Source organism: Carassius gibelio, chromosome B8 (genome assembly GCF_023724105.1).
Source record: "Carassius gibelio isolate Cgi1373 ecotype wild population from Czech Republic chromosome B8, carGib1.2-hapl.c, whole genome shotgun sequence".
NCBI classification, from domain to species: Eukaryota; Metazoa; Chordata; class Actinopteri; order Cypriniformes; family Cyprinidae; genus Carassius; species Carassius gibelio.
Genome location: NC_068403.1, coordinates 9,971,007 through 9,984,454, shown reverse-complemented (window position 1 = coordinate 9,984,454; position 13,448 = coordinate 9,971,007). Strand labels below are relative to the sequence as shown.

Below are 13,448 nucleotides of genomic sequence, written 5' to 3'. Positions count from 1 at the left end.
ATGTGGAATTACTTGTTATGTAAAGTTGGTGGCTACTAGTTTCTTAATACTAGTTTCTTAATTGGGGGTGGTTGTGTATTAGGGGAGTTTTTATGAGGGGGGGGGGGTATTTCTGTTATGCAATATTTTTGATTTTGAAAAGAGGAGCAGATCTCAATGTCTATAATATAATCTTTGCATAAATAGTATAGTGAGTACTGTAATATATTATTAGACTATTCTATACTATAGCACAGTATATTCTGTTTTTGAAGCTAATGTGTACACAAAGGGTTCTAACTAACCAATGTGTAAATGTCATGTTAAACTGAGAGTTTGGTTAAAAACATTCATGCATTCATTGCTGGTTACCACGTTTCCATGTGTGGTATCTAAGCATGGCCCTCGCTAGAGAGTTGTGCTGTTGGCTGAAACTGCAAACCATCTCTTGCTCCTGGATCCTCATCCTCTTCTCTTCCAAAAAGCGGGCATGTTTCTGACGTGCATGATGGATGTCCTGCTCCAGCTTGGCTCTCTGTAGAGTAAGAGTTTTCTCCATATCCACTCGTTCCCGCTCCTGCCGCAGACGTATATCTGTCCTTCGAGCTTCTGTAAAGATGTCTCGGCGGCCCTTGGCTACTTCACGGTCTATCTGGCGCTCCGTTACCTTCTCTTCAAGGTGTCTCTGCATTCTGGCTTTATCAAATGCTTGATGGACTCTTTCAATGACTTCGAAGGGGGTGAGGCTGATTTTGTCATGGCAACAGCCAATCAGGCGCTTCCCTGGAATAGTTGCAGAAGAGTGTGGCTGTGGACCTGGTCTCTGAGTGTGAAAATGGCTGATGGCCTCACGTACGTCCTGTCCTGCAGCTTTACGGGACCACAACATGTCACTCAGTGGCTCACTCTGGTGGACCAAAGCTTTTAGTCCCAAAACACGAAAGGTTCCTTCTTCAGTTTCTTCATTACAGACCTCAGCAGTCACACTGATATCTAAGCAGAACAGAAGTATTCAGTGAATCACATCTATCAAAAAGCTAACTAAAGTAAAAACTTCTGTTGTACCTGGGTCAAGTGTGTTTAGATGGGCCTTAGATTTCAGACTTTGACTGCACTGAGGAGTGTTGCATGGTGCTTTTATGTCTTGTTGACTGTCCTTTGATTTAACACTTGCAGCATTCTGTATAACCTGTGTAAAAGTTACAAAGTGAACAGTCTACATTTAGATACACCCTAAAAAATGAAATGCAAAAATGTCAATGCACCTGTTACCAAAATTAATAAATGTATGGTTGCAAGTAAAATAAAAATCAAATTAATTTCATTAAAACTTCTAAGTTGCCAACATTATTTTAATGAGTTTTGTTGACATAATAATGTTGTTAATATGAACTTAATATTGTATGTAAACTCAAATTTCTGTGTTAACTGATGTAGTTTTAGCAATAATCAATAATCAATAAAATTGTCTTGTTAATTTTTGTGCAGTTGAGATCTAGTTCCCAGCATACTTTGCATAGAACTAGATAAGGAGAATGAGTGTTAAATTTAGCAGTTTTTAAGGGAAATGTTATATTTGACATTTAAAGGAGCTTTTGTTATGTTTTGTCAGTTTTTGACATTACATTTCATGCTGAAGAGTAGACTACATGAATGTAATCAGCAATGACTGTTCCTCTCAGGGCACTTTTTGGTTGAACATAATTTCTTTACATGTTGTCATGAAGTAAAAAACTCACCCAAACAGTTGCATCAATTTATTTATTATTTTGTTACTGAGCAACCCATTATTTTTTAGATTGTACAGTGTTTATATTTTATACTGTCACAATACCTCTGGGAAGCCAGTTTGCATCAGTTTGTCAAGGTTCACATGAAGTCTTTGGATCTCTGTTTTTCTCTCTTCATTTTTCTTTTGTTGAGAAACATATAACTACATTTTAGAATACTGCACATGAGCATTTCAAATAACCTAAATGCTTTGCTTATATATATATATATATATATATATATATATATGTATGTATGTATGTATGTATATTAGACATCTATAATGTTACAAAACCACAAAACATTTATATTTAAATTTTATGATGTTTTTTAAACTTTCTTCATGAAAGAATCCTGAAAAAAGCAGCACTGTTTTCAACAATGATAATAAGAAATGTTTCCTGAGCATCAAATCAACATATTAGACTGAACAATATTTATTATTTTAAATTGTAATAATGTTTCACAATATTACTGTTTTTATTGTCTTTTTGATGCAATAAGTGATCAAATATAAGATTTTTTTAAATTACTGAACCCAAACCTCTGAATTGTAATATATATATATATATATATCAGTCCAATATAGTACATACTAGTTCAGGGTGGTCATCTGTGTCTTCCTCCATTGTTTTCTGAGACTGGGATTGTACCTGGTCAATTTCTGTGCTCAAAGGCATGGAAATGAATGGTTTCTCAGACGTTATCGGTTTCTTTGTACTGCAAAGCCTGACAATGAAGAAATCCTCTTAAAACCAAAAATCCCAAATAATATCTTTATCAATAAGTAACTGTATTTGTACTATAGTGAACAAAATAAGCATAAAACGTTGCATAGCAAATGTCAAGACATAAAAAAATTCAAAATATTTACCCAAGACTTTTTCTAATTAAATGACCTCGAATCCAGCGCTGTATAATTAGTGTAGGGGAATAAACAGCCTGAATCCTGTTTATGTCAGAAATTATTTTATATGTTGCTTTCATCTCTGTCTCAAATGAATCCTGAGGAAAAAGAAAACATCAAAATATGTTGTTGTTTTTATTTTTTTTGCACTTAGACATAGCAGTAAACACAACAAACGAAGACCAGGATAAATAATGAGCACTAACCGACTTTATAGTTTGGTACAAACTGACATAAAAGTGTTGATTCATGGCCTTGAATCGAATAGGAAGAGACCAGTTTTGAATGATTTCCTCATCAGAGATAACAAAGTTGTCCAAGGCCTTCAGTGACCATATACTGTTGACCAGACAGTGTCTGTAACTCTTCTTTAAACTGAGCGGGGTGTCACAGAGAGTTAAAGCAGTCAGGTTTAAACAGCCAGACAGGCCTTTAATATTGTTCCAAGTTGACATGTTGTTGTCGTGTAGATATAGAAGCTGCAATTCTTTCAGATGACTCCAACATGAAGCATCGGGGAGCTGAACAATCTGAGCAGAAAGATGACTGTTAGTGATTTGACTCAAATATTCAGGGCAGCAAATGAAATGAATACCTGATTTCCTTTCAGATCCAACTTCACCAAGCGAGTGCATTCCATCAGAGCTTCGATCCTGGTCAGAAAGTTGTCCGCCAAGAAGCAAATTCGCAGTGCTCTGCAAGATCCAATCTGATCCAGACTCTTTAAAAGCAAACTGCTCAATCTGACCATTATAATGTCCTTCAGGTCTTTCCCACTCTCTGATGTCCAGCAGCCATGATCCAGTATGAGAGACTGAGAGCAGTTTACCAAATAGGCCCAGTATCCCTCCAGAGAAACAATCTTCACATCTTTGTGAAATTCATCTCTTCCATTTTTTGAAGAAAACATTTTTTTTAACATATCATAAAAATATATTGAGGTAGGGCTACCGTCACCAGTTCATTATCATAGTTTAATCCCTAATATTTGCATATTTCACAAAAACTAAACTGTTCAAATTCTCAACCTGCTCTTTAGTTTGTTCTTACCATGGTTTTGTGTCTGGCTCTCAACTGTATTCTTTTGTTGGCCGAGTGATTCCAAGATAAAAGTTGCTATGACAACATTGGTTGGAAATATAAGGAGCTTCTCAACAACATTTTCTTTGAAAACCACTCACACCACTTTACAAATAAAACGAATAGCTTTGTGTCGGGAGTTTGAAAGTTATGAATAATTAATTCAGTTTAATGTATATTATTCGATGGAGAGTACTATGTATGGACGTCAGAGATTGTTTGTCACGTGACTGGAACCCGGAAGTGCTTATGTGTACACAGGTTACGGGACATATCTAACGGGTTTAGGTATTTTTTTAAAAACGCCAAATAACATCTGTTATCGATGTCCTGTTTTTGGTTCATATTTGTGGTTTATTAAAAGTGCCAGATGTTAGCGTAGTGATTTAGACAGATTTTACTGGTCAGATTCTCACAATGGCAGAGCGTTTTAACATCCATCTGCAAAAATCCACCAAGGACAAACTTGAAAAATTCAAACAAATAAGAGGTAAAGCTTCCGTTACATCTTTAGACTTTTCTGTTTTTACAGCTGCTTGACTTGTTGATTGCTGCTGAGCGATTGTCTCAATCCCATACCATGGTATTTACTACATGTCCAAATAAACATGGTATTACTGTAGTACTTTTCTCTACTTTTGTTGCTGAGAATATTTTCTGCTCATGAGGGTTTCTAAGCGGAGTAAAAGTTGTTTATTTCCCATACACAGGTAAAAAAGTTCAGTCTGATGTATTCTGGGATCTTGTGGTCATCACTGCAGTGGATGAGGACCAGAGGTCTGCTTATCAAATTCAGATAAATGAGAAACTGGAGAGGAAAGAACTGCCTCTTGGCATTAACTATCATGTGTTTGCAGATCCTCCAGGATGCAAGATTGGTGAGATATATATATAAAAATATAAAAAAAATGTTTAAGTACATTTTTAAGAGTTGTTTCTTCATCTGAACATACAGGTAATGGTGGATCAACTTTACATTCGCTGCAGTGTCTACATGATAAATATGGCAAGTCACTGTCAGGATTTAAAGTCATCCTTATTCATGCAGGTACTATATTAATCTTTGTAATATTCACCAAACCTCATTCATGCATTTTGTTAATTGTAAATGAGCTGTATTTGTCAAGGCTGCATTTATTCATAAAATACAGTAAAAGAAAAAGGAAAAAAAAAAAGTATTACATTTCAAAATGACTGTTTCTGTTATGTATATTTTTGATATAAGTTTAAGATACATTTTCAGCGTACATTACTTCAGTCTTCAGTGTCACATGATCCTTCAGAAATCATACAGATGTTCTTATTTGGTTGTCAAGAAATTATCAATGTATGAAAACAGTTATGCTGCTTAATATTTTTTGAAAACTTTGTTACATATCTTTTCAGGATTCTATGATGAATAGAAAGTTGAAAAGGCAAGTTTATTTCTATGCATTTAAAATGTAAAAATAGAAAATGATCATATATAAAATACAGTACAAACAGTTCAGGTGTAGCACAGTGCTCATTCAATAAATGCCAGCTAAACATACAAGTTTTGAGTCTGGTTTTAAATGTGGCTTATTTTTTAGCACATCTGATCTCTTCTGGAAACTGGTTCCAACTGTGGGTGGCATTACAGCTAAAAGCGTACTCTCCTTGTTTTGTGTGAACCCGTGGTATCCTCATGATCTGAGTGGTCTGTTAGGTTTATATTCAGTGAGCATATCTGCAGTGTGTTTAGGTCCCATTGAGTGATTTATAAATGAGTTAAAGTACTTTAAAATCAATCCTAAATGTAACTGGAAGCCAATGTAAGGACCCGAGGACTGGTGTGATATGTTCAGATTTCCTGGTTCTAGTCAGAATTCTAGCAGCAGTGTTCTGGATGAGCTGCAGCTGTCTAATAGTCTTCTTGGGAAGGCCGAGAAATCTCGGATATATACATTTGTATACATTTGTTAAAATGTACTCGTGTATCTATGCATTTTTTTATATATATTTGCAGGAGGATTCAGTCAACGTTTGCCCAGTGCCAGTGCCCTTGGTAAAATACTCACAGCTGTGCCCCTGGGAAACCCTTTATATCAAATGCTGGAGCTCAAACTTGCAATTTATGTGGATTTCCCCTCAAACATGAAGCCGGGGATGCTGGTTACCTGTGCTGATGATATAGAGCTCTACAGTGTTTCTGACCAAGAGAGTGTGGTGTTTGATAAGTCAGGTTTTACTGCCTTAGCACATCCCTCCCCTCTCTCTGTTGGTACCACTCATGGAGTTTTTGTTCTCGAACCAGCACATATGCCCAGAATTTGTGATATGGAATACAGAACTTGCTCTCAGTTTCTGCACAAACCAAGCATTGAAAAGATGTTCAAATGCAACGCCGTATGCGAGAGGGAAGGAGAGGAGTTTGTTTACACTGACAGCACTTACTATTTTGATTACGGGACTGCCATGACCCTGCTGACCCTGTTCCGTGAAATCAGCCCTCTGACATGTGAAATCGATGCCTATGGAGACTTTCTTCAAGCCCTGGGGCGAAGAGCTACTGTGGATTACACAGAAAACACTGCCAACGTCACGACGAAGGAAAGCGGTCTCGTTGAGATTCGCAGAAAGATTTTCCACCGTCTCAAAGGCACGCCACTCAACGTCATCCTGTTGAACAACTCCAAGTTTTATCATGTCGGCACCACAGAGGAATACTTGTTCCACTTCAGCACGGACCCCTGTCTCAGAGCAGAACTCGGCCTGCTCTCTGCTGCCTTCAGTGTGTGCGACTTGGAGCCATCGGAGAGAACTAGAGTTTGCGTGTCGCACAGCATCCTGCATCCCAGTGTGAGCATGTCCCAGGGCAGTGTTGTGGAATACTCCAGACTGGATGCTAGAGTTAAAGTCGGAAGTAGATCTGTCATCAGTGGCTGCTGGATAGACACGGATCTTACCGTGCCAAGTGACACCTTCATCCACTCTTTATCTGTAAACCTGGATGGAAAAACGGGTTTTGTGACTGTGGTTTTTGGTGTTAAAGATGATTTGAAGAAAAGTGTATCCAGTCCTGCTCATATGAAAGCATTGAGTTTGTTTAAGGTTAATCTGGAGGACTGTGTTGGACTCTGGGGTTTGTTTCCTGAGAAGGTCAGGTTCTCGGGAGACACATCTATGTGTAGTTTGTGGAACGCCTGCATTTTCCCAGTGTGCTCCAATCTAAAGGATTCATTTGTGATGTCACTGGGGATGCTGAAGGCACTGGATAGTGGAACTAGTTTCGCACTACCAAAAAAAGCCACACTAACCTCTTTACAAGAAACTCTGCAGAACAAGAACCTGGAGGAAATGCTGAAATTTAGGAAAGAACTTTATGAAGACATTCTTAGGGTTAATTCAAGTCATTCTGTCTGAGCATAAATGATCAATAATTTAATCGTGAATGCTGCTCAGCAAAGGCAAAGCCTTGTAAGTACTGAGGCCATGTCTTCAAAGTAGTTTTTACTAAATTGATTTGATAGCAGTTTTCACACACTGTTTTTTTCTAAATCTGAGCAATCGTATGAGATTGGTATGAATTAGGAGTTCGGAATCTTACAAAATTACTATGAATTTGCCACCACATTTTTCACAAATTCGTATGAGTGAGTTCGTACGGATTATCCACCTTGTCAAAAATGTACGTATGTTGAGCCATGTGATGAAACTCTTAAATTGCCCATAACAAACACTATAGAAATACCAAGACAATGCACTCACACTGCTGCGAATGGGAGAAAGTGCAACATGCAATATGGTGGAATAAGTCCCTCCTTCTGAATAAAAGAGCCAATTGGCAGATAGTAAAGTCATGCATCACTACAGCTGCCATTAAGATCTTTGTTTGCAATAGAAACTGTTTTAGCAAGTATTCACTAACTGGTTGTACCAAATAATTTTTTTTTTTTTTTTGCCATTTTTGCTTTTATTAGATAAGACAAGAATTGAGGTGGGACAGGGTTAGGAAAAGTGCTCAAGACGGGAGACAAACTTGTGAACCCTGAAGTGGTGTGCTGCCCAAAAGGCTATTTGCGCCAATGTCAGTGTTTCTCAATTCAATGTTTATTTTTTATTTTATTTTTTTTTTCAGACATGTTTATTTATTAAATTTGTGTTGGAACAATTTAAATTTGTGCGTGGAGAGTTATTCCTTCTACTATATTTAAATATTTATCTTACTTGGAGCATCTTCACAAAACACCTATTAAGACATGATGAAGTAAAAATCATGTGCATAACCTCATACACAATTATCATTATAATATTTCCTTAATTTACCCATTTTAAACTTTGTTGTGGAGGAAACATTTCTTATATCTTGGTGGAAATTGTGATATGTTTTATCAGAAAGTTTAAGATTTTCTGTTTTATTTTACTGTCAGTGGAATGCATCCTTGCTTACAAGTATTAACTTCTTTCCAAAAAACACAAATGCAAATCTTACTGACCCCAAATTCTGAATGGTAGTGCATTTCCTTTATAGAACACAGAGTCACATCCAAGTTCAGAGAGCGAAAGATAAAGAAAGATGAGTCTTGATGCAGCTGTTGTCTGAAGAGAGAAATCAACCGTGACCTCACCCTGTAATAGGTTCAGATCCTTAGAGAGGTCAGCTGTCATTGTTGACACACGTTCCACACCGAGGCTGATGTATTTTTAGCAGGGGCTGTGATCCCTTATCGGACTTTTCTCTATTGTGCCAAAGCATTTTGTTACCACTGCATGAGACTTTCCCTCCAACTAACCGTGTACAAAAGTTGAAACCAACCAGTGTGATGGGGAATTATAAATCAAGACCCACTCAAACCTGAACAGTAAACATTAAGTTTCTTCAGCTGACTGTTTGATTAGTTCAGTTCATTCGTTTAGCTAATGTTAATATACAATATTTTCAGTCTTTTAATCCTTGTTGATTGACATTTACAGTCTTCACTGACAGTGAGTAAATATTGTTCTTGGATTCTTGTAAATTGTATTATCATGTCCATGTTGTGGTCATGATTCTACATTGTTTTGCTTTAGATGAGTTGAAAAAGAAAGAGAGAGTCATATGCTGTTATAATTGAGAAACTGGAGGAACACTTGAAAATGAATGAGAAGGAGTTCAAGGAACTCAAACATGTTTTCAGGTGAAACGGACTGAAACTAGGTTTTCAGACGGCCTCTTTTGTAGTGTACTATTATTTAGTGTTTACAAATGTGGCTTAATGTGTGGCCTTCTATTTTAATAACGCAACTGAGGAAAGAATAAATGTTGAGATCTGTTTTATGCATTTTTGATACAGCTCAGATGAAGCATTTAATAAAGTCAATCTGAATTATCGCTACATCTCTGCTGCATATGTGGAGTTCGAGCTGAAACATGTTGAACGTTATCTGCTATAATGCAATGATGTTAATTTAGAACATTATATATGATTCATTCCAATGTACTCATGTTGAATTACTAATATTTCACAATGAAATTATATTTAATTTACTTTGTAGGAGCAAATTTCCCCCTGTTGATTGTCTGTGTAAGGAGAACATCTTCAGTGAGACAGCTTTTCACAGGTAATGTTCCTCCTGACCACTTCCTATTGTTACACTTTCATTAGTTATATAGAAATGTGCATTCCTTCAAAGACAGATTAGGTTAAGACACCTGCTGATCCTGTTGTTACACACTAAATTAATGTCTAATGTACTCTGTAGAGTCTGTCTATCTATCTATCACATCTTGTCTATGTATCATATCTATCTATTGTATCTCACATTTAACTCACACTCACGACACACACACGGACATGTATATACTGTATACAGAGAATGTCTAAAATGACAGAAAATAGGAATGCTTTTCTTAAACTATGTCATATTCTAACTCTGTTAAAAGCCTTGATTTTCTTTTTAGATGGATGTGTGAATGACAAATATACATTTTAATATATATATATATATATATATATATATATATATATATATATATATATATATATATATATATCCATTGTTACTCTGCTAAACACTACATACAGCCTCAGGATTGTTTTTTACCCTGCAATGAATATTCTCAACCAGGAGGGGGTATGAGACACTCTCCACATATAGCTTGACATATCTGTACAGTGAATTATCTGTTTGGACAGATCTGTTGCTGCTGTGAATTATTTTATTGTTGTTTCCTGTTGCAGATGGATCTTATGCTTCTGTTCCTTCTCCCCTGGGAAAGATCAAGAGTAAGACTAAAGGTAAAGCACACACACATACACACAGTTAGCTGACTCCATGAATCACTGTTGCTATGATACTCTTTTTATGTGCTGAAATACTGCTGAAATACCCCCAGTCACCAAAACCTTCTGAGAGTCAGTGAGTCAGAAATTGCCTCGTAACAAATTGCAACAGTTTAAGCCTTTACATGAAAGTTTGTATCTGTCACAGACATTACAAATACACTGAACCATCTTTTCTGACTCATGGGCATATTTCAACAACATAAGCTGATTAGAGTTTCATCTAATGATTGATGTGAAGGTGTCAAACAAACAAACAGATGTGCTTCTCCTGAGAGCAAGTCTTCCATCCAACTTCCACCTTCAACTTTCTGAACTGGTGTTTAATGAGATTATTGGATCAGTTATGTCAAGTCAATGATAAATATTAACTCTCTCACAGTCTCCCATTAAAACCTAATCCAGTAAAAACACTGCAACAGTAGGTTCCTTTGGAAAGGTCTACAAAGGAAGGTGCCACAATAAGATAGTTGCAATTAAACGGTAGGAGCTTTTTGCTTGTTTTTCCTTATTGTCCACATCATGTATATACAAAGTGAACTGCCATAACCTTTCCACAGGTACCGAGCAAACACATACTGCTCAAAGTCAGATACAGATATGTTCTGCCGCCTCAACCACCCCGTGTGATCCAGTTTGTGGGAGCATGTTTGGACGCCCCCAGTCAGTTTATCCTGCCAGAGGATCACTGTTCTCATTGTTACACGAGCAGAAGAGGTGATTTTAAGAATACTATGTGTGTGTATGTGTTAAAAGTACTGTTCAAGAAATGTATAGCATTTTTCCATTTATAATATTACAAAAAATGTATATTTCAAATAAATGCTGCTGATTTATCAAGCAGTCTAAAATGTCCCTTGCATTGTTATGTGAAAGTGGGTGGTTAGTGTTGCAATTCCCATTTCCACAGTGACAGCAACTTTTCTAATTGGTGGAACTCGACGTTAAGGGCATGAATAGGGCCATTTTCAAAAAAGTTGGAGAAGTCCTGACTAGAACGTAACTATGAGAGAAAGAAATCTGAAGCAATCTAGGATCTGTTTTTAGGACCTACATCAATTCCATTAAGCATCTGATTTCTACTTAGTGCTCCACGTGCAGTTTAAGATGATCATCATCTCATTGATCTGTTTGAGTTGGAATGATGTTTGTGTATTGATCAGTGGTGAGTAAGGAGGTGTTCATTTAATTATGTCTTCACATCTAGACTCATCGATCTGCAGTCCATGCTCATCATTGCTATTGATGTAGTTAAGGCCATGAATTCTCTGCACAATCTGATCCAACCAATCATTCACAGAGACCTCAACAGGTTAGTCACCATCATCATCACATGCTTCGTTCAATAATCATGGTGTTTCTCTGTCCGTGTGTAAACCATCCTATTACATAGTAGACAGCTGGATGAAATGTGGCATCCTGAGCTCTTTGTTTTAAACATTTCTTCATCCAATGATAACCTTTCAGTCATAATATTCTTCTGTATGAAGATGGACACGCTGTGGTGGCTGATTTTGGAGGTAAAAAAAGTCACTTTTAGCATTGCACTTGAACTAAGTCTTACCTCAGTCTGTGTTGTTATCATTAATTGGATTAAAAAAAAATCTGAAAGCTTTAGTATAAAAAAAAAAAAAAAAAAAAAACATAAAATAGTGACGATTTCTCAGTCACTCACAAATCTGACCATGTGAATTTCTTTATGCAAAGGGTCAGATTTTCAGATTTTTGAAAGCAAAAGTGGGACAAACCAAATACTAAGAAAACTGTATTAAATTAGAAAAAGGCACTTTTGATCTGCACAATGTAATGAAAATACTACTCCACTGTTCTTGAGTCTTTCTTGTCTGTGGATGAGGATAATATGACTAAACAACCTGGGGGACATGCATTCTGTGTTCTTGATTAATTCTGTCTATTAATTATCACCTTAAAAAGTTAATGCATTAATAATCTCTTTCAGCACATGCAAGCTGTTTTAGTTCTGCCTACATTGCTGTTTTTGCTCTCTTGTACGTCATGTTGTACGACAGTTTGTCTTTGGGGGGGTATGTGTGCCTGTCCTTTGGGGTTAGTGGGCGTTTTGTAAGTCACACATTGTTTTGTGTTCTTCATTTTGCTCTCATTATGCTCTGCAGAACCTGTGTTGGATGGTCCCAGAGGTGTTTCTAACCAATGTACACGCTACACTTTGAAAGCCGACATGTTCAGCTATGCTCTCTGCTTGTGGGAGCTCCATTTGCACATCTCAAACCAGGCACTGCGCTGTGATACCAAATACTGACCCTCAATGCCCTTTAGACTGGGTTATATTGTTTCAGTTCCTCTGTATTTGGAACTTTTTATGGGTTTTTCATCTTTATTTTCAAGTTGATGAACAAAATATTCATTATAAAGTACTAAACATGAGAATTTACTCACCCTCAGACCATTCAAGATATAGATGAGTTTGTTTTGTGATTCAAACAAATTTGGCGAAATGTTGCATTACTTGCTCACCAGTGGATCCTCTGCAGTGAATGGGTGCCGTCAAAAACAAACAGTCCAAAATAATCCACATGAATCCAGTCCAGTTAACTTCTTGTGAATCTAAAAAAAATTGTTCATAATAAACAAATTTTGAGTTTTTTTTTTTTTTACTTAAATCCTTTTTTTTTTTTCACTGGAGGAAGCATTATTTTGGAATATAGAGTTGTATTTTGACCAGAAGCGACCGTTTAAATTGAAATTGCTTTAATAAGGGATTTGTTTATTACACACACTTTCACTTTTCACTTCTTAAGATGTTAATTGATGGACTTGAGTGATGTGGATTATTGGGATGTTTTTATCAGCTGTTTGGACTCTCATTCTAACGGCACCCATTCACTGAAGAGGATCTACCGGTGAGCAAGTAATGTAATGCTTAAATTCTCCAAACCTGTTTTGATGAACAAACAACTCATTTACATCTTGGATAGCCTGAGGATGAATACATTTTCATTTTCTGGGTGAACTATTCCTTTAAAAATATGCAATAAAACTATCAAATCAGATGAAAATATATATTTTCATTAAATTATCAAAAAAGCGTATTAGTATTATATTGATATAGAAAGGTCTCACTTTAATCCCGGTGGACTCTTTACAGCTGCAGCTGCTGCAGATATGGCGTATCATCATGTCCGCCCTCCTATCAGATACTCGATTCCCAAACCCATCTCTGCACTGCTTCAGAGAGGCCGGAATGTCTGTCCAGAGGTGAGTGACCCACACCCAGCCCAAAAGATGCTCAGAGAAGAAGATAAGCAGACTTACTTTAAATGCATGTAAACTATTTTTTTTAAATCACTATGAAATTAGAATAGCTGCTTTTCCATAGTTTAAATTCTAACATTTAGTTGCTTGCTCAAATTTTTGTTAGTACATAAAGTATCATAAAAAAAATCGAA

General features: G+C 36.5%; 2 protein-coding genes across 3 annotated transcripts; one reads left to right on the top strand and one right to left on the bottom strand.

The window, feature by feature from the left end:
• Window positions 1-78: 78 nt before the first annotated feature.
• On the bottom strand, window positions 79-3,948 carry lrriq3 (leucine rich repeats and IQ motif containing 3). The gene is made up of 4 exons (XM_052564309.1): window positions 3,252-3,948; window positions 2,779-3,186; window positions 1,045-1,168; window positions 79-972 (listed from the first exon to the last, which is right to left on the bottom strand). The coding sequence occupies exons 1-4, from the start codon at window positions 3,576-3,578 to the stop codon at window positions 338-340; spliced, it is 1,494 nt and encodes a 497-aa protein (XP_052420269.1). The 5' UTR covers window positions 3,579-3,948; the 3' UTR covers window positions 79-337.
• Window positions 3,949-4,081: 133 nt separating this feature from the next.
• fpgt (fucose-1-phosphate guanylyltransferase) lies at window positions 4,082-8,611 on the top strand. 2 transcript variants are annotated; one of them, XR_008154921.1, is made up of 5 exons: window positions 4,082-4,226; window positions 4,447-4,614; window positions 4,692-4,784; window positions 5,724-7,174; window positions 7,678-8,611. XR_008154921.1 is itself a non-coding variant. In XM_052563914.1 (4 exons), exons 1-4 carry the CDS (start codon window positions 4,154-4,156, stop codon window positions 7,118-7,120), a joined length of 1,731 nt encoding a protein of 576 aa, XP_052419874.1. In that variant the 5' UTR covers window positions 4,082-4,153; the 3' UTR covers window positions 7,121-8,608. The 2 variants fall into 2 exon arrangements, 1 of the variants encoding a protein (XP_052419874.1); XM_052563914.1 differs by having other exon boundaries at window positions 5,724-8,608.
• Window positions 8,612-13,448: the final 4,837 nt, after the last annotated feature.